This window comes from Erythranthe guttata, chromosome 4, assembly GCF_056151865.1.
Source record: "Erythranthe guttata isolate IM_541 chromosome 4, IM_541, whole genome shotgun sequence".
Taxonomy (NCBI): Eukaryota; Viridiplantae; Streptophyta; class Magnoliopsida; order Lamiales; family Phrymaceae; genus Erythranthe; species Erythranthe guttata.
In genome coordinates this window covers 13,026,231-13,048,501 of record NC_142536.1, presented here as the reverse complement: position 1 = coordinate 13,048,501, position 22,271 = coordinate 13,026,231, and the positions used below count along the sequence as shown (strand labels likewise).

The following is a 22,271-nucleotide window of genomic DNA, read 5'->3' as shown; positions in this document are numbered from 1 at the left end:
AAATTCTTTGAAAGATAATTCTTGCTTTCGTGAAGTAAACCAAGATCACTACTTGCTAGTAAAATATCATCCACATATAAGACTGAAAAGATAAACTTGCTCCCACTGACTTTTAGATATATACACTGATCAACAGTTTTTTTCTTTAACCCAAAGGAAGTAATGGTATCATTGAATTTTATATACCATTGTCTAGAAGCTTGTTTAAGTCCATATATGGATTTCTTTAATTTACAAGCCAAGTGTTCATTTCCTTGTTTTGCAAATCCTTCAGGCTGGTCCATATAGATATCTTCATCTAAATCCCCATTCAGAAAAGCGGTTTTCACGTCCATTTGGTGCAACTCCAAATCATAATGAGCTACAAGAGCCATAACGATTATAAGAGAGTCTTTCTTACATACTAGAGAGAAAGTTTCTCTATAATCAATGCCTTATTTTTGAGTGAAACCTTTGGCCACTAGTCTAGCTTTAAATCTTTCGATATTGCCTTTAGAGTCACGTTTGGTCTTGAAGACCCATCTACAACCGACTTTCTTACTGTTCTCAGGCAATTCGACAAGATCTCAGACACCGTTATAGTCCATTGATTTCAACTCTTCATTCATAGCATCAATCCATTTACTAGAATCTTTACTTTTCATGGCTTGCGAATATGAAACTGGATCATTTTGAATACCAATATCAAAATCAGATTCTTGTAGATACAACACATAATCATCGGATATGGCACATTTCCTTTCCCTTTGAGATTTTCTCAAAGCTACCGGTTGTGGTGATTCTACAGTATTGCCAATGATAACATCTTCATGAAGTGGTGAATGGAGTGGCGAATCATTTGTTTCAACCTGTTGTATAGGTTGAAGAGTAACTTTATCTTGAGCAAAATCAGATGGTAAAATATCCACCCTAATTTCCTCAAGTTCTACCTTTCTTGATTCAATACTCCCACTAACTTCACCATTCTCTAAGAATTTGGCGTTTCCAGTTTCAACTATCCTCGTAGTATGGTTAGGACAATAAAATTTGTACCCTTTAGACTTTAGTGGATAACCAATAAAATATCCAGAAATTGTTCTAGGGTCCAATTTCTTTTCATTTGGATTGTATATTCTAGCCTCTGCTGGATAACCCCAAACATGTAAATGTCTTAAACTAGGTTTCCTACCAGTCCACAACTCGTAGGGAGTTGTTGGGACTGCCTTATTGGGAACCCGGTTTAAGATATACATAGCGGTTATCAAGGCTTCATTCCAAAGTGAAATGGGTACAGTTGAATTACTTAACATACTCCTAACCATATCCATAAGAGTACGATTACGACGTTCAGCAACTCCATTCTGCTGTGGTGTTCCAGGCATTGTGTATTGAGCACAAATACCACGCTTTTCTAAGAATTTATCAAATGGGCTAGGATTTTGTCCCGACTCATCATATCTACCATAGTATTCCCCACCCCGATCTGATCGTATAGCTTTAATTTTTCTATCTAATTGTCTCTCGACTTCCGTAACAAACACCTCAAGCATGTCAACGGCTTGAGATTTTTCATGAATTAGATAGAGATAACCATAACGAGATAGATCATCAATAAAGGTGATAAAATACTTTTCTCCACTAAAACATGGAATAGGTAGTGAGCAGATATCTGTATGGATTAACTCAAGAAGCTCTTTACTTCTTGTGGCACCTCTTTTATTGTGTTTGGTTTGCTTACCCTTAATGCAATCCACACACATTTGAAAATCAGTAAAGTCTAGATTTTCCAAAATTCCAGTTTTTACCAATCTTTCGATTCTTTCCTTTGAGATATGCCCCAAACGTTTATGCCACAAGATAGAAGAATTTTCGTTATTTAGGCTTCGCTTTACGCCAACTTCGGAATGAGTGGTTAATAATGATTGTTCAAACTCATGATTCAAAGATATTTTATATAAACTATCACATAAAATACCGGAGCCAGTTATTATTGAATTAAACATAAAACTGAGTTTTCCACAACCAATTAAAGCTGAATAACCACAAACATCCAGTTTTGACAAAGAAACCAAATTCCTAGAAAACGTAGGTACATAAAAAGTGTTTTCAAGATCCATCTTGTGACCCGTCTCTAATATGAGGCGATAAGTGCCAACAAACGCCACTTTAGATTTGAGACGGTTCCCCATATAGATGTACTTTTCACTTTCCTCCGGTTTCCGAGTTGTAAGAAATCCCTGTAATGAATTTGTGATATGAGTTGTAGCACCAGAATCAAGCCACCAAGTGTAAGAAGGAACTTCAATAAGATTTGATTCATAACATACAAAAGAAAGATGAATACCTTTCTTTTCGAACCAAGCCTTACGTTTCTCACAGTCCTTCTTTACGTGTCCCTTTTTGTTACAAAAGTAACATGTGACAACAAAATCTTTTCCATGACCCTGACTACTTTCACCAGGTTCATATCTTTTGTTTGGTGCAAATTTCTTTCCACTCTTCACAAATTTCCCTTCCTTCTTCATACTTCCATGAGTTACAACCAATGCAAAGTGATTTCCTTCTTGCTTTAATATCACTTCCTCTTGAATACACATACTAGTGAGCTCATTCAAATTCCACTTGTCTTTTTGAGTATTATAGTGGATTTTGAATGGGCCGAACTTTGATGGAAGTGAGTTAAGGACAAATTGCACAAGGAAGGACTCTTCCACTTTCATGCCAAGAGCTCCAAGTTTAGCAGCCTTATCAGTCGTATTCAGGATGTGTTCCTGAATTCCCTTATCACCACCATATTTCATGGTAGTCAATTCAACCATGAGTGTCCCTGCTAACGACTTGTCCGCTGATTTAAAGCGTTCTTTAATAGCCGTTAACGGTTCCATAGCATTGTCAACCTGGGGAAGAGAAGTCTTAATATTATTAGCAACGGTCATTCTAATAAGCATAAGACTAAGCCTATTGGACTTGGTCCAGGCTTCAATTAGGCTAACTTCTTCCTCACTGTTAGCGTCCGTTATTTCCCCAGGTTTTTCAGTAAGCAATGCTAGATCCAAATCCATAACACCCAAGGTGAATTGAATTTGTTCATACCATTCGGAGAAATTTGACCCATTGAGTGTCTTAATACCAGAAGCATGCGAGTACAATGAAGTAGGAATAGCAACTGAAATAAATATAGCAAATATAATAAGGTAAAGATAAAAGGATGCTCACATTAGACATTGAGTCAAATGAGATGAACTATCGATATCACTAGAAGTTCTCCTTTGGGTGAAATATAGTATACCTATTGTTCACTCTATGTTGGTGTAAATGATCTTTTATAACACCTAAATATGGTCTAACATAATTTATCTCACTCGTCAATTAGTAATGTTACCTTTAGGTAAACAATTCTAATTGCTAAGTAATACAAATTATGATACCCTACCCAGTTCATAATTAATTAAAATCGACTATCCTTTAAGCTAGTCTCAATTTCTTAATTATAACTGCAATTTGAGAATATTATAATCTTTAATATCATTTAAATGATTAAACTTTCATATAGTTCTTATATTTATTAGATTTTACTAATTTAGGTCACTTTAGTAACAACAAGATTAGTAAATTTTATAAATATAAAACTAATAATATTCTCATTATTTTATTTCAGTGATAAAACACTTACAGAATACATACAATGCATGTACTTACAATGCATGTACTTCGATAAGAGCAACTCCAATGGGAGTATCAAATGGATTATCAAACCCAATAACTACCTTTTTGATATCCCAAATTAAAAAATTCTACTCCAATGAGAGTATCAAAATGAGTAAGTATTTTGATATTCTACTTCTTTGCATGTAAAAATACATCTTGGAAATTGAGTTATCAAAAAAATAACCACCTAAACATCCAATCACAAAATGACACATGGCAATTACAAATAAAAATTATAAAAAACTTCCAATTGATTATTACTTTTGATGACCATGGTTGGAGTAGATAAATTATTAATGAATATTAAAATATTATCTTAATTATCAAATGAGTATTTGATAATTCAATTTTGATGTTTTGCATTGGAGTTGCTCTAATAACAAAATCAATTCATTCAGAATAAGTATTTAACAAATTGCACATTATTATCGCACAAAATGCATGCTCTCGGCCATACTCATATTTTGTTGTAATGATGCATATGTATTATTATCTTGGTTGTTCATGCAAATCATATCTGATGCATATACGATTTTATATAAAAATTATAAAATAATGACAAATACAAAATTTTGCAATATATTCATATACTATTGCATGCTATACATATAATCTTATATATAAAAGAAAGAAACGCTGGGCAACCCTAAAAAAACCCTAATGGCATATTTGTAATTAATTAAATCTTCTAATTATTAAAATCTCTTTTTCGTTATTTTGTAACTTTCGCTCCTAATTATCCTGCATATTATTTGTAATTGTGTTTTTTAATTTCCATCGCTCATAATTTTCAGCCCTAAAATCTCTAATGCACAACTAATTCCCTAAAATCTCTAATGCGCAACTAATTAAATCTTCTAATTATTAAAATCTCTTTTTCGTTTTTTTGTAACTTTCACTCCTAATTTTCAGCCCTAAAATCTCTAATGCACAACTAATTAAATCTTCTAAATATTAAAATCTCTTTTTTTTGTTTTTTTGTAATTTTTTTATTTTATCTCCAGCATATTTTTTGTATTATTTTATCTCCAGCATATATTTTTTTAACTTTTTATTTGTTTTCGATTTTTATCACATTTTTAATATTATTTTATCTCCAGCATAATTTTTGTAATTTTTTATTTATTTTCCATCTCAATTTTTTTTGTTCCGATTTTTGGGATTCCCAAAGACTTCCAACACTTTCAACTTCTCTCTCCCACTTCAACACGTTTATGTTTTCTCTTCATATTTATATCCGCCCTCTCAACTTCTCAACCCATTCATATTTAGCTAAGCTATTTTGCAAAGTGAAACCAGAAGATACGGTAAGGATTCTACCTTTCACCTTTTTTTCACTCCCTCTGTACATTTTGTTTGCATCTGTATTTTTCTCATGTGTTTGTATTGCACCCTTTCATCTTTTTTATCAATTCGTGGACTTTGATAATCAAGTCAGGTTCGGAGACGTCCTCCGGAAGGTCGATATCGAAAGACTTAATACCCAATTCAACACAGGCTTTCCTTTTCATAATGCTTCAATTGGTGGATTCACAAATAATAAATGAAACAGGGTAAGAAGCTTCGTAAAATTAAGAATTTTAAGCTGCAGGCGGTCGGATATGAAGATAGATAAAGATTGTGGGTGTTGCTGCAATTTACGAAAGTTCTAACAGCAGGGAAGAGTTTTTTCAATAATTACAGTTTGACCCCCGTTGTGGCTATGATGCAATTTCCGGAAGTTTCGTAAACTGGCTGAAGTTGATCTTGACACAAATATATGGAAGGTTAGGAGAAGGGCTTAGTTACGATGCAAGATGAAATAATTTCACATTATATTGAGGTTCAATACTAATGTGTCGTGTGATGTGATATATGTAGGTAACTGTTTTTAACTGATTTGAGAGCCTATCCTTTTCTTCAATTGAGATACATGAAAAGTAGGATGAATCATAGAATTCTCTGACATTTCTAGTGTGTAAGTTGTTTCTCCAACCTTCTGAAGAATGTTATAAGGTCCAAAAAAACTGAGAGTTTGCAATATGTGTGAGCTCTCATGGATTGTTGTCTGTGTTGTTGTAGTTTAATGAAGACCATGTGTCATATCCCAAATGATATATCACTCCTCTTATTATCAGGTACATTCATCCTATTTTGAGCCTTCTCTAGTGTCTGATTATTCTAATGGTAGCTTCTCTATTCTGAAGACTTCTATCCACAAAGTGAAAGACTTTTATTTAATTTTATGCGGAAAACCTTAATCACATAATTTTGAAATCAAATTCATCTTAAGAACATAAACACATAATTGGGATTATCGACATACCGTTCGCCATGGATTTCGATAGAGATGATGAACAAGGATGTTAGCAATCTACAAGCCGAGCCTAGCCAGGCCTCCTTCGAATCTCCTTGAGAACTTTATTCGTAGCACACCTTCTTCTCTCTGTCTCTCTCAAATCACAACTCAAGAAGTATTCTGTAAGTGATGGAATTCTCAATTTGCGTCTGATAGTTGAGGAGAAGAGCTGTGGATAGGGGTGGGCATTCGGGTCGGGTTATTCGGGTATAACCCGACCCGGTCGGGTATTACCCGACCGGATCGGGTAATTTTTGACGTAACCGGGTTTTTCCCGGGTTCGGGTACCCGGTGATCTCAAACCGGGTCGGGTCCGGGTAATAGAAATTCTACCCGGGTACCCGATCGGGTACCCGGTTTAAAAAAAAAATTTTTTTTTTTTTTTTTTTTTTATATATATAAAGATATATATATATATGTCTGTAATACAGACTGTGTATATATATATATATATGTCTATGTTTGTATGTATATATATGTATATGTCTGTGTATATACATATATATATATCAGTATATGTATATGTATATGTCTATATATATATATATATAATATATATATGTATATCAGTATATGTATATGTCTATATATATATTAATATATATAATATATATGTATATCAGTATATGTATATGTATATTTCTATATATATATATATGTCTGTATATATATGTATATCTTAAGTAAATTTAGTTACTATTTATTTTTCAAAAAAAAAAAAAGGAAAATAGCAAAACCCGAACCCGACCCGAACCCGACCCGAAATAACCGGGTACCCGGTTGCCGGGTACCCGGTTATCTCGGGTCGGGTTCGGGTAATTTTTTTTTTGCAAAAAACCCGAATAACCCGACCCGAATAACCCGAATAACCCGACCCGACCCGAATGCCCACCCCTAGCTGTGGAATTCTTTTATAGACGAGAGAAGAGGGCCACGATTCTTTGTAACGGCAGAAGACAAATCCCACCCACTATGGTCTTTTATTGCCATCAACGTTACAAATCAATTACCATAAAATCACCTTAATACCACAATTGAATTACCCACAATTTAATTAATTAAAATAAAAATTAGTGGACCAAAAAATAAAACATTAAAAACGTAAAACTAACACGAAGTCCTTAGAAGAATCCATAGGTAAGTAGGGTAAGTGAACTGGGGGTCACTATCACTCACAGTCACCCTTGGCATGCCATGTAATTTGTACACATTATCTAAGAATGTTTGAGCCGCCAAACTAGATGTATAAGGACGTTTCAAGTCCATGAAATGAGCTCTCTTGCTCAGTATGTCCACCACTACAAAGATAGCCTCTTCTTCCATATGGATGTAAACCTCACTCAAATCCATGGAAATCTCTTTCCAAATTCTATTTGGAGTGGGAAGAGGTTGCAACAAGCCTGGAGAATCTACAGTCTAACCCTTGTTCCTTTGGCATACATCACAATGTTGTATGAAGTGTATACATCGGTTTTCAACCCTTTTCGGTATAATAATTGCTTGGTCCTATGTAGTGTACTGTGAATGCCTGAGTGACCTCTCACAGATGAACTATAGTAGTAGCTTGTGATCTTGTTCTTTAATGGTCCTTGATTTCCTACCATGAGCTTACCCCTTTCACGTAACAACTGATTATCCCAACTATAAGAGGGTTTGGAATTGACATCCTTATGCAAGATTGTAATGATTTTCTGAAGCTTTAGGTCAGTAGGATAAGTTAGTTTAATTTCCTCTAGAAAAGATCATTGAGTTACTATCATTGTTTGTAATGCAACTCCAATATTGATTCTAGAAAGTCCATCTGGCACTACATTTTCTGTTCCTTGCTTGTAATTAACAGTGAATCATACCCTATGTATTTCACTGACCACTTCTATTGAGCTAGAGTAGAACCCTTTGTTCCACTATGGGAAGCTTAAACACAGAATAAGCTTCGAGAATTCTAGCTCCAAACACTGTTCTAAAACTCAAAGAAGACGAAGAAGACGACCTAACCAAATCAGCTGAGAAAAGTTGCAACGTGTACTTTCTCTATTTATAGTTAGGTTACAAGAAGAAAGTGTTGAACCTATCTTAAAACGTGAGAATGATTCTTAACGGTCTTGAGGGTTGTTTGATGTTTTCAATTCATCTCGCCTCCACCACGTGTGACTGTCCTATTGATTGAAATTGAAATAACGTACACTTAAATAAAAGCAATGCTAATGCGACTTTGAGTTTTGTTTTGATTAACATAAAAGAAAATAACATAGTTGCACTTAACATCAATACATCTCATCTCTAACACGAAAATTCCATGGTTGTTTCCACTGCCTTCGGTAGCCGACGGCAAGATCATGTAAGAAGACGGTGGCTGAGGTGTGTTAATGAATTGTTGGTCAATGAATCGACGGCAATGAACACGAGAGCAGGGCTATTTCCGTCACTATAAAAGCTAAAGGACTTTTATCTAATTGGCTAATTAGCCTTGTCATGATTTTATAGGAAATTAGCCTTAGCCATGCTATATTAGTCTCTAGCACAGTAATATTAACACAACAAAAATTATTATTATTGTGTAATGGAGTAATATTAATATGTTGACCGTTCAACAGAGGCAAATATAATAAAAAGCCAAAAGAATTAATATTGATGTGGTTGACAGTAATATTACTGTCATCCACAGTAATATTACTCCCTCTATTCCACAATAACTGTCTCTTTTTAAAAATATTTTTGTTCCATATTATCTGTCACTTTAGATTTCTGTTAAGTGTATATTTATACACTTAATTGTACCTTTTAATTGAAGCTTTTGGTGTGTTTTAATGATAATTGGTGCTTAAAATGGCTATTATTTGTATTTTAGGTGCAAATTGAAGAATTGTCAACTTTTGGGGTGAAAACTGCAAATTCGGAGAAAAAGTGGGCCAAAAGTGAAATAATCAGAATTCTGAAGAACTGAAGACCGCGCGGCCGTGCGGGTTTTAAGCGTATATTTCACACGGCCGTGCGGATGGTCGTGATGGCGCAGTGAAGGAATTTTAATTACACAAGGAAACCCGCCCTATTATATTTTTGCACCCTATTTAAAGGCCAAGAGCACACAATTAGATCTATCTTTTACCTTTCATCTTTATTTTTAGTTTTTATTTTTCATCTTTCTATACGCAATCAAGGAGCACAAGAACGAAGACGAAGACTTGACGACTCTTCATCATAGTTCTCCTCTTTTATTAGCTTTTATGATTTTTCGTATTTTTATTATGCTTTTCGTTACGAACATGAGTAGCTAAGTTTTTATTTTAGGATTTTATTCGAACCCTATGTGGTAATTCGAACCTATTTTTCTACTTTTATGCAAGTTTAATTCTTCGATTATTTCTTCTATCTTGATCTTATTTAGCGCATGAACGTAGCTAATTTATGTTGCTATTTGTTATTGTTAGAATTGATTGACAGATCGTTTTAATAATTAGAACAGGGATAGAAGAGCCTTCGAGTAGTTTTTCACTGAATGCGTGTGTTGATTGCATGTATTATCGTAGACATACAGATAATACCTTAGGTAGCCGTTTACGAGACTTGTTATTTAATGCTTTATTTATACTAGGTTTGCATAGACATATAGTGAATCTTTTATGAATAATAGGTTTATAGCGCAGCGACAGCTGGTTATGAATAATTTCGTGTCTTGGGTTAATAATCGGGAATCGTAACTTGCATGATAGGAGATTAATTGGGTGAAGAATTATCGCATAGGGGGAAGATAAAATCCTAGATCCGTTCTATATTGATATTTTCTCGTGTTTAATTGCTTTCTTAATTAGTTTAATTTATTTAGTTAATTAAATTGACAACCCTGCGTAGGCTGGATAAAAATCACAATTGTTAGGATTTGGTACTTAGGATTAAATAATTTGCGTATTCCCTGTGGGATCGACATCCGACTCTCACGAGTCTACTTTACTACTTGTTTGCGATACGTACACTTGCGTGTTGGTATTTAGCACCCAACAAGTTTTTGGCGCCGTTGCCGGGGAATACGGCTAAATTATTTATTTATCCTAATATTAAATTTGAGCAATTTTTCTTACTTCAGCCAATTTTTTTTATTTTATTTAATTATTATTTTTTTATTTTGTTTTAGGTACTTTTTATGCGAAGAGGACACGACACGAGCCTGCTACCTCTTGATCCCAAAATTGAGCGAACGTTTAGGCAAGCCTGGAGAAATCAACGGTTAGCTCAAAACACTCCGGCAACGATGGAAGACGAGAATAACTGAGGAGAAGGTGACCAAAGGCGCCCACCGAATGTGGCGAGAGAAATCGTCAACGAGCAAGAGCAACGCCAGCTAATTAATCCACCGCCTCGTCAACGAGCACTGCATGAGTACACCGTTCCAACGCTTAATGGGTTTCAATCAAGCATCCAGCAGCCCCCCATTGAAGCCAACAATTTCGAGATTCGAGCGGGACTCCTCACGATGCTCCAAAACAATGGTCTATTCAGCGGATTGGCTCATGAAGATCCACATCTTCACTTGGTCAACTTTCTCGAAACGTGTGACTCGCACAAGATGAACGGAGTAACACCCGAAGCACTGCAACTCCGCCTGTTCAAGCACTCCCTACAAGGAGCAGCCCGAGAATGGTTGCAAACTCGCGCACCGCACTCCATCTCGTCTTGGGCCCAGCTAGCGCAACTTTTCATGAACACATACAACTCCCCAACAAAAACTGAGAGAATCCGGAGAGAAATTCAAAATTTCATACAAGAAGCCGGTGAAGCACTATTCGAGACGTGGGAGCGGTTCAAGCAGCTAGTAAGGAGGTGCCCGAATCACGGACTTCAAGAGTGGCGCCAACTGCAAATATTTTACGATGGATTGCAAGACAACTCGAGAACCGTGCTCGACTCTGCAGCTGGAGGTATGTTCATGAGTTTGACCTACGACGAAGCATACGAGCTCTTGGAACGAATCGCTAGAAATAAATACATGCGGGCATCGGACCGGTCGAATAGCGGAGCAGTCAAGACGGGAGGAATTTTGGAGTTAGACGGAGTCACTGCAATCACGGCCCAATTGGAGAAACTATCGAAGCAAGTAGCGGCTTTACAGGCTCAACAAGTCCACGCAGTCCAAAGTCCCGACCAGCGCGTAGAAGAAACGGAGTCTCTGAATTATGTGCATGATACCAACCGACAACAGAGGAACCCGTACTCCAACACTTACAATCCCGGATGGAAGGATCACCCTAACTTTGGGTGGGGAGGAAATCAGCAAGGACCAAGGCAAGCACCACCTCAAGGTCAACCGCCTAATTATTCACGACCAGCGCCCGGATTCCAAAATCCGCCTCAAGCTCAACCTCAAGGCGGAGATCTCGCAAACATCTTGGCGCAGTTCATGACAACCACCCAAGCCTCCATCCGAAACTTGGAAACACAGATGGGTCAACTTGCAACCCAACTAACAGCGAGGCCATCGGGAGCACTGCCATCAAACACGGAAGATCCTCGGAAGAACAACGTCGAGCAGTGCAACGCTGTGAGTTTAAGGAATGGGAGGCAATTGGAGGAAGCCCCACGAAAAGAGAAGCAAAACACGGTAATCGAGGAGCCGAGCGTGATGGGGGAAAAAGAAGCAACTCACGAAGAACCACTATCATCTCCAGTGAAATCACGAGCCCCTCCAATTCCATATCCTCAGAAGCTAATGAAGAAGAAGCTCGATACCGAGTATCAAAGATTTTTGGACAAGCTGAAGGAAATCCAAATAAATATCCCGTTTATTGAAGCCCTTCAAAAGATGCCAAAGTGGGTGAAGTTCCTCAAGGATCTCGTGACAAAGAGGAAGAAATTGCAAGGGAACGAGATGATCCAACTCACGGAACAATGTAGTGCAATCCTTACACGGCCCCTTCCACAAAAACTCGACGATCCAGGTAAGTTCACTATCCCTTGTACTATAGGAGGTAAAACTTTTAGGTCGCTCATTGATTTAGGTGCTAGCATTAACCTTATGCCTTATTCGACTTATCAAAATCTTGGGTTAGGGGAAATTGAACCTACGGCTATAACTCTTCAATTGGCCGATAGATCTTTAGTTTACCCAAAAGGTATTTTAGAGAATGTGCTAGTAAAAGTGAACAAATTTATCTTCCCTGTTGATTTCGTTATACTTGACATAGATGAAGATAGGGAGATACCTCTTATTTTAGGGAGACCGTTTTTAGCCACGTCAAAAACTCTAATTGATTGTGCTAGTGGTGATCTTTCAATGACGGTGCATGATCAAACGGTCAAATTTAACGTTTTTAGCACTAATAAAAATCCAAGTGATGATAATGATTGTTATGGATCTTGTGGATTTTACAAATCATGACGATTTTGACGCTTTGATCTTAGACCGTGGGAAAGGATCTTTGAGTGCAGGAGATGGTGGCGGAAAAGATAGTCGGACGGAGCAAGTTTATTGTGCGAGCTCAATTTCAACTCCGCCGAGAAACAGTCAAAAGAGTCGGGGTGATAATAATGATGAACGTGCAAGGTGGATGTGGCCACCTAAAGAACCAAACGAGCATTATTGGGGAGAGGAATTCAATCGCCAAGTGACTTTGGTCACGTTAGCTTGAACAAAGAAGCAGACAAAGTCCGGCTGAAAACTGTAAACTTAGCGCTTCTCGGGAGGCAACCCGAGCTTTCGTTTGTTTTTATTTTATGTTATTTTATATTTTTAGTTTTGCTTTTATTTTATTTTATTTTTCAAAAAAAAAAAAAAAAAAAAAATTCAGGGGCACTAATAAGAAGTTTTTATTTTTCAGGGCCTTAATTGCAATTTTTGCAACTATTCACACGGCCGTGCAAGAAAAAGAACTGGAATCTCACACGGCCGTGTGAGATTTTCAATGAGCTACTGGACAAAAACGTGAAACCGCACGGCCGTGCGAAAAAAGAACTGGAATTCCGCACGGCCGTCCGAGACTTGGAGCAGCTTCTGCCCAATTTTGACAATTGGTGCGGCCGTGCGGATATTAAGCCTATATCTCGCACGGCCGTCCGAGGAAAAAAACAGGCAGATTAAATAGGGGTTTTCCAAACCCCAATTTTCACAATTCCAATTCTCCCCTCTCTCCTCATTCGAACCCTAACCCCCCTCTTTTCAAAATTTTCAATTTTCTTGGACCAAATTCACCGAAAATTCACCAATTGCACACACATACTTCTTAATCGTGGTGGTTTCTTGTTGATTTGCGCAGGGGGGATTCAAGAAAGGTGCAATTTTCTCCACAAACCCACTCCACCAAGAACGCCCACAAGGTGTTCGACGAATTGCCCAAGTCAAGTTTGGGGGGAATTTTGCACATCAATTCACGTATAATCCCGACGATGGTCCCGACATTTAAAACAGGTGTTTTCTATCCTTAAACTCCGGGCGAATCACATTGAGGGCGAATCACATTGAGGGCAATTCCGTCACTATAAAAGCTAAAGGACTTTTATCTAATTGGCTAATTAGCCTTGTCATGATTTTATAGGAAATTAGCCTTACTTAGCCTTGCTATATTAGTCTCTAGCACAATAATATTAACACAACAAAAATCATTATTATTGTGTAATGGAGTAATATTAATATGTTGACCGTTCAACAGAGGCAAATATAATAAAAAGCCAAAAGAATTAATATTGATGTGGTTGACAGTAATATTACTGTCATCCACAGTAATATTACTCTCTCTATTCCACAATAACTGTCTCTTTTTAAAAATATTTTTGTTCCATATTATCTGTCACTTTAGATTTCCAATACTGCATTAAATGCATTTTTTCCTGTTTTAACCTTATTAATTCAACTATAAGTATTAACTCTCTCTTATCACATCATTAAATAATTTAAGGTTATTTTAGTCTTTCTAATATATTTTACCTAAAATCAAGACACATTTATTGAGCTTCTTAATCCTTGTGCAAAGCCAAAAACGACACTTAATAGGGAACGGAGGGAGTATTGTGTTTACAGTAATATTACAATAGTAGACAGTATATTATAACGTTAATCGGTCAACAACTCAAACAAAACAAAAAATGTCAAAAAAATAATATTGATGTTGTTGACAGTAATATTATTGTGTTTACAGTAATTTTACCGTCAACGACAGTAATATAATTACGTTGACTTGTGAATAAATCAAACAAAAAAAAGCCAAAAAAATAATAATACTGTCAACGACAGTATAGTTACTGTTAATGACAGTACAATTACGGTCTACGTTCAGCATTGTGCATAAAAAGAACGGATAAAAAATTTAGGGAAAAAACACTGAAAAATGTCAACATTGGAAACCGGCGGCGGAAAAAGCAGACAGGAAAAAAAAAGTCAACGCGGCGAAAGAAGAATTTCAGAAAAAAAAAAAAACGTTTCAAAAAAAAGTCAAAATTGGATTTTTGTGGTCAAAATTTATTAAATTGGGGTACAATTAAGAATTGGGTGTAAAGGGTTGGGGGTAATTTTGTCATATAAATTATTTTTTCCTTTATTTATAATACATATTAAACGAATGGGCTTATTGGCGAAAGAGATAAAACCGATGAACCTAGAATAATAAAGATGGTTGGTCAGTGACTTATGCATAAAAACCCCATAAAAATAAAAATAAGACTTGAGAAATAGTCTATTACGTTTTCCATAGTTCAAATAATTAAACTCGAGTACTTATGGATTGTGCACAAAAAAACTAAATAGATAGAGAACTGACCGCTGCAAAAAAACTCATCTTCCCGCAGAACTTAGTCGAACGAAGTTTAGGTTGAAGAGTTAAAAACATAAATTATATAAGTAGCAAAATTTTCAAAATTTCCGGCATCGGAATAAATTTTCGATTTCCGAAACTGTATTTTGAGATGTGTTATGTCAGATTTCCTCCCTTACTCATCTAAACTTTCATTACAGGAGAAAATACTATATGTATTGGTCATAAAAGTTACATAAAATTACAGAAGTAACAATTAATAATGTATCAAATATACAGTTTGGTAGCTCACATTGCCATGATACAGAAGTTCGATTAACTAAATAAAGTTTAGTGGAGCATTGACTAGAAACGGAATCGCAGTTAGATAAGAATACAAGTCATCGGTTTCAGAGTGCTTACTGTAAAGAATTGTCCTCGTCGTCAGTTTGCCGTGGTGGTGTTGAACTGGCTTCGATAACCTTAAGGTAGTAACGCCACGACAAATTTCTTTCGGTTATGGCTCTTTGCCCGAATGGATTTTGCTCAACGTATTCTTGAACATTTTCTGCCATCGCTAATCCTTCCAAATAAGTGCGTATATCACCTCCAGGCCCTGCAAAAATAAGAAAATTATTACATATATAATCCAAAGTACAAATATGCAATATTATGTCGTGACTCTAGCAACTTCAATCCCGAGATAATATCATGTCGAGTTGACTCCTTAACTCAGCTGTTCACTCGATACTTCACTCTACACTTAAGTCACCTTTTCATCTGAGATATTTTACAACTGAGGTAAGCCTTTATATATATCGTAGCACCCCTAAAGCTTGATTGAGACGTATGTAATGTTACACCTATATCCACCTATTCATTCGGTTTCTATAATATAACGTGACACTACATAATGGAGACCAACAAGACCAGGGTTCGGGTTTTCGGGTTTTCGGGTTTTCGGGTTTCGGGTTTCGGGTTTCGGGGTTTCGGGTTTCGGGACCTAGTTAAGGGTGTCTAGTCCTTTTCGTAGTTGACCTAGTACAAAATGTAAAACAGACAAGCAATATATAATAACGAGGTACTACACATGTAATGATTGAGTCCTCGATTTTCATTTGTAATATATGTTGATGTTTATAGGTATTATTGCAAAATTCCAAATTTAATGAAATTAAACCAGTCAAAATAATAAATTATTTAAGGGGTATCATTTCCGACAAAGTTCGAACTTGTAACTTGCTCGTTTCTCCAAATCATTACCATGACAATGTAGATACTTCAACACGAGAAAAATTTCGCTGAATTAATATTTTAGATACTCCTATATAACCATAACTAAAGATATTTGATATACAATAGACACTTTTATTATATCTAATAGTTTGACTCCATATATAGAGGATGTTTCACATGTAAATGAGTTATACGAAAAGCAGAAATTATAGAACTGACCTAACGAATTGTCTCCTAAATTTCTGAATCGATAACTGTAGGGAAAGATTGCTGTATACCGCTGCAAACATGTATACACAAAAACGTAAGTCTTTTTAACTTATACGTAAAGAAATTGCATGGAACACTTTAACTCTGCTAAAAATGAATGTAACTTAAAACTTACAGGATTAGTTAAGGCCTTATAAGGAGAGTCGTCTAATAAAAGAGTATTCGTTTCATTATATAATCCCCTCTCCCACGGAAGATCGGGATCGAACTTTTCCCACAGCCTTTTAAGTTTCTTCAAGAGAAGAGGCTTATACCTTTTCTCAATAGTATAATAACCTGTATTAGTGCAATGTGATTGGTCCTGCAAATTAAAACGTTATGTTGTAATTAGACGGTGCAAATTGTTAAAAGAATTATCGACATAGAAAATGGCTACAACTCATCATCAATCGAGTACGATTAAAGAATCTTCGCATCCACAAAGAGAGCCAATAACAGCGAGATGATTTGGTAAACATTTCAAGAAATGCGACTTACCCAACAAAAGAGCAATTTGCACTTATCCTTCCCCAAAAGAAAATTGAGAATCGGCTCAACATTTCTTCTGCAAAAGTTCCGTTCGAGCACACGGCAGATTAGAATACATCACTTTCTTTTTAAAAAAAAATGACGGAAAAAATAAGTCGAAGATCGAAGAGTACTTGGTTCTTGAAGACCAGACACCTACATTAAACCTCTCGAAGCAGAACCTCAGAAAATCGTCACAGTACGGCCTCTTAAAAACTGACGAAATTTGAAGTTAGGAAACCAATTTGAAGCATATTAGTATTAGTATTTGAAGTTAGTTATATTCTCACCTGCTTTCTTCAGTATGATTTCGTCAGGGTCGTAATCGTAAGGTACGTACGAATTGATATCGACAAGCAAGCCATTCACATCAAGAACAAGAAGCTTCTTCCCTGCATACGTCGTCACATTTACGCTTCCGTTTACAACTTTTAAACCATTCGGAAAATTACCAATACTTTCTTCTTCACCGTTACCGACGTTTTCCTCAACCTCGTTCGGGTGTTCCTTAACTAGGTTTACTGCAAGCATATCAGCGTCACAAGAACTTGTATTTATCGCCCTGTCATCATTGTCTGTTTGATCGGTCCTACGTTCCTCCAGTTCAAGCACAGCCACGTCAGCATCATCGCAACTTTCACTTGTATTTCCATTTGCCTTGACAATCAGTACTTTTTGTTCATTGTCCGAAAAATTCAAACCCTTGCCTAAATCTTCCTTCAATGACTCCTCGATAATTTCTAGATAAGATTTGGGTCGATCAGACAACAACTCTGTCGTTTTTTGTCTTTTCTTCCTTTGGTATGTAATAATACTCTTGCCCCCTTCAACAAGACCATTTATCCCAACAATGCCTTCATTTTTCTGCATCGAACTTTACACTGTAACTACTCAGATTCTTCTAGGACAGAGTTCACATTACAATTTGAACAATAAACCGAGTAATTATATCACTTGATCTAATAATACCAAAAACTCACATGTATAACACAACTCGTATCCATACTTTCAACAGAACCACGACTGTTCGTTTGCTCGTCAATCGTCTTCACATCCTCGGGAAAACATGCACCTACAACTATTCTTAGAAGGAAAACGTTTAAGTATTTAAAAAAAAAAGAAATTGAAAATCGACAAAGCTTCCCCAAAATTAACTGACCTGTATTCGACACTTGACTCATTATGTTTTCACTAGTCATAGATCGGTCTGCACGTAATGCATTATCTTCTAGAACCGAAACTGAAATAAATAAAAGATGAAAAACATTAAAAACGATAGAGAATGCGTCGACTGTTCTAATACTTACTTCCTACAAACGAAAGCCATCAATCAAAATTTGACCAAATCTCTGTAAAAACTAAAAACAGATACCCACCGCCGAAAAGCGAAGCAAATTCGAAAAGAAGAAAATAATAAAGAGTAAAACAGATCAATCTTGGGTATAATTCATTGCCCTTTTATATGAAATCCACAGGCAAAAAAACCTAATCATGTTCCCTGACAGCTAATTCATTTGAAACTCATAACATTTTCAAATTGCCCTAAAAATATTCAATTATTATTACCCCCACTACTAAAACTAAGCGATAAGCTTCAGTAATACATTGAGGTCAATCTAAATAAAACCCCAATTAATCACAAAATAATTTGACAGATATGCAAGAGATGAGTAGAAAATACCCATACAGAAAGAGACAGAGAAATCGGTCAACCAAGCAGCAAATTTACAATTCAGCAGATCTGCAATTGCTAACACTTGAAAGGAACTGAGAGAGAGAGAGAGAGAGAGAGAGAGAGAGAGAGAGAGAGAGAGAGAGAGAGAGAGAGAGATGCAGAAGGGTGAAGGCCGAGAGAAAGTGAATGAGAAATACCAAGGTGTTTTTGTTTTGCAGCAGAATAACGATACGTACGAATTGCGGTGTTTGGTACGATGATAATAATGTGGGTTCCGACAGATTGAAGAGTGTGTTGTTGCTGTAGTAAAAGCATATTCAATCCAACCATATATATTGCTTTGAAGTGGTAAAAGCTGTAATTTAACAATTTTACCATTTTCTGACACAAAATTGGAAGTACCGTAATTTAGCTCATCGTCTAAAATGAAACATACCTCTATATATAAATGCTCTATAAAGAAGGAAAGAAAAAAGAAAAAAAAAAAAAGAAAAAAGAAAAGGGAAAATCAGTCAGATAATCTCCAATGAGGAATGCCAAAATTGGGATGCTATCTAAATTATACCCCCAACGAATATTGTTTTGCAGGTTACCTTTTATTACATCTACTCCAATCATAGGATGCCCTCAAACTTCGGATAAGTTAAAAATTGGGTAATAGTGACGATTTTTTACACAAATGTGGTGACTAATTGCTCTTGGGAGAGGCGATTTCGACTTATTATGACACTTCAAATCGCCTCTCCGAAGTGCGATTTGAATTCTCTATTCATTTAAAACTGAAATCGCCTCCGACAGCACTGATTTCATTTATTTTATAGATCCGAATTTTCATTATTTTTAACTTCTTTCAACTCTTTAATTTTTTTTTCTAAATTAGAGATTTGAGATTTAATTTCACATATAATTAAAAAACACAAATATAAAAATACATAAAAGTCAAATACACAAATATCAAACACAATAAAACATGTCAAACGCATAGAGTAAAATATGTCAAATACATAAATGTCAAACATTTAAAACAAAATGTATAAAAGATTTCCACGGGTCCCACATACACGAGGACTCATGTTTCTACGTGCTACCCACTAGTTGTTCAGAATGCCATCTTCAATAGTGTCGACAACAAAGTTTTCATTCCTACTCATCGAAGATCCGGTAGAATGATCTTGAGGTGATGGTAGGTGATAGGGAATGGGAGAAACATTAAAATGCATACACGGAGACTCGTCACCATATAAGTATCACTCTAACAATCCAATCCATGAATAGATGTTCATAGCAGGCTGGTATGGAGTTAGTGATGTGCAGTCACAGGAAATGTGGTCGGGATGTAAACATCATCACTAAGATCGAGCTAATTGAATGAAGATTGAAATGTGGAAGGACCGACCTCATCTCGGTATATGGAAGGATCCGCATAATTTCGGTTCGTGGAAGGACCAACTTCATCTCGGTATATGGAAGGACCCGCATAATTTCGCTATGTGGAAGGACCGGTCAAGTCTTCATGTGGAACATGAGGTGCAGAAGAGAAATCGGTCATTTCTCTTTGATTTCTTGTAGACTTTTGAGTGCGGCTATGAGTCCTCTGTCTTCCTCCATCATAGACACCGGCACGAGGCATTCCGATCCTCCGGAGTATATTAATCATAGGATGCATCTCGGCAACATTGGTGCTCATGAAGGCCAACCAATTAGCCTGAAGGAATCATAACATAAGTATAGAAGCAGAGTAATTGTATGTAGTTGAATAAACAAATAAAAGATTACGTACCACAAAATTCATAATCGTCCGATCTCCAGTATGAAAATGAATGTTCCTCAAATCTTCAATCGGTGATATAAAATGACTAGTATGCTCATCATACTACACTTCATAAGCATCTATTGTATGTGGTCCATTGAAATAAGACAGTCTGAAATCTTTGTTGCCATTTAACAATATGTGTAGTCAAATACTTGCTCCAGTCGTGACCCGATCGATCTTGACGACCAAAATCATGTAATTGGCTGGAAAGAAGAACATAGTAGGATGTGATCGGTGGTTGTATCATCCCAAACTTTCGCAATATATTTTCCGGGCAATGCATCTCTGCTCACGAATAACAAATAAGTTGATAATTGGACATCCAATGTAGTGGTGAAACAATCATCGTTCCAAAGACAATTCTTGGTACTCAATGCCAGTGATGTTATATGGGATTCATATGAACTGTAAAAAAATATTAGCACCAGTGATGTTATATGGGATTCATATGAACTGTAAAAAAATATTAGCAACAGACAAAAAAAAAATACAATATGGACCCTATCAAAAATTTCAACAAATGATATGGCCCACTGAATGACTACCAGTGTGAAAATGAGGCAAATGATACAACCAACTACAATGTGTTATGAATACCACATATAATAGAATCATACATTTATTATCGTATTAGTTTAGTGAAAAATTGGAAATTATATGGAGTTGTCTATAGTTAAAGTTTTATCATGCACCATATTAAGGTACTGGATATACATCATCCTCGTTTAGTTTGAGCTCCAAAACTGGATTGTGATCTTCATGTGGTTCTGGTATAGGTGTGTTATATGGTGAATTCTCGTTCATGCCCACAAATGTAGTAGTTGCATCGAATCTCCAATGACATCTCTACTTTGTCCTCGTATTGTCGCCTCGCATCACTCATGATAGAATATCGCCAATGTGGCGCTAATTCAATTATAAGAAAAACTGCATCGAGGTCCTCCAAATGCTTTAGGTACATCAAAGTTATAGCATTGCCAGTACTATCAGGAATCATAATCCCACCAAATGCCATAAATGTTAATGCCCGAGTTTATTGAGTTTTTGTAAATATGAACTAGGCTCATCGACATAATTGTCAACCAATTATTTTGTAAGGGCTAAAACATTTAACTTCCCTCGCCTAAGGTCATCAGACTCAAGGCGAAAACCTAATAATGCTCCACAATAGCTGATCCATTCGTTTGTAGAGTGTACATTATCAGAAATGATGACTAGGTCCTCATCTATAGGTAGGCCTCACAATAATGCAATGTTTGTAGAGTGTACATCATCAGAAATGATGACTAGGTCCTCATCTATAGGTAGGCCTCACAATAATGCAATATCTAATAGTGTAACCGTCGCCTCACCGACACAAAAATGAAAGATGTGTGTCTCTTGTCGCCATTTCTTAACCAAAGCAGTGATGAGGTGAAAAACAAATTTCATGCGTCTATACCAATATACGCCAAAAAAATCCATTTTATATATCAATTGCATCACTCGAGGATGAGGATGTTGACCCGCCGGAAATAAGTTTCATCCACACTAGTAACTTTGTTGGGCTACCAAAACTTCGCAAGATGGATTCTCACAATGTCTTAACCAATATTGCAGAAATATAATTCACGTTCAAATTTTCATGGTTGGTAGAGATTGAGACCATAACACAAGTTTGATATCCTCCCTCATCCAATGGGGCTTGGCTCGTTGTCGCCGCATCATTTCCTCTTTATCAAGCAAATCCTCTAACTCTGCCGTAAACTTTTTAATTTGTTGGTTAATCTCATTCGTAATTGTATTCTTTTGAAGTCTCAAGATTTCATCTTTTAACTTTTTGATCCATTTAGTAACACGGCTAAAAGAATTCTTACTCCAGTTTATCGACCCCTATTTAAATTGCTCCAGATTGCTCCATTGACTTTCCTGCTCGACGGACAATGCATTGGTCACCCAGTGATCTTCATCAACTTTGGAGCAATCAAATGTTTGTTGGGAATCGGACACGTGTACGCAGCGGAAAACAAAATTTTTATGCGAATTTAAACA

At 36.2% G+C, this 22,271-nt stretch overlaps 1 protein-coding gene across 4 annotated transcripts; it reads right to left on the bottom strand.

Annotated features, from left to right (window-relative positions):
* Positions 1–14,938: 14,938 nt before the first annotated feature.
* Positions 14,939–18,920, bottom strand: LOC105973452 (uncharacterized). 4 transcript variants are annotated; one of them, XM_088816887.1, is made up of 10 exons: positions 18,584–18,831; positions 18,434–18,539; positions 17,912–17,992; positions 17,733–17,830; positions 17,043–17,616; positions 16,887–16,968; positions 16,723–16,789; positions 16,361–16,546; positions 16,195–16,255; positions 14,939–15,355 (listed from the first exon to the last, which is right to left on the bottom strand). In XM_088816887.1, exons 1-10 carry the CDS (start codon positions 18,803–18,805, stop codon positions 15,159–15,161), a joined length of 1,674 nt encoding a protein of 557 aa, XP_088673013.1. In that variant the 5' UTR covers positions 18,806–18,831; the 3' UTR covers positions 14,939–15,158. The 4 variants fall into 4 exon arrangements, with proteins under 4 accessions (XP_088673013.1, XP_088673014.1, XP_012853924.2 ...); XM_088816888.1 differs by having other exon boundaries at positions 18,440–18,539; XM_012998470.2 differs by lacking the exon at positions 18,434–18,539 and having other exon boundaries at positions 18,625–18,920.
* Between the last annotated feature and the right edge of the window lie 3,351 nt (positions 18,921–22,271).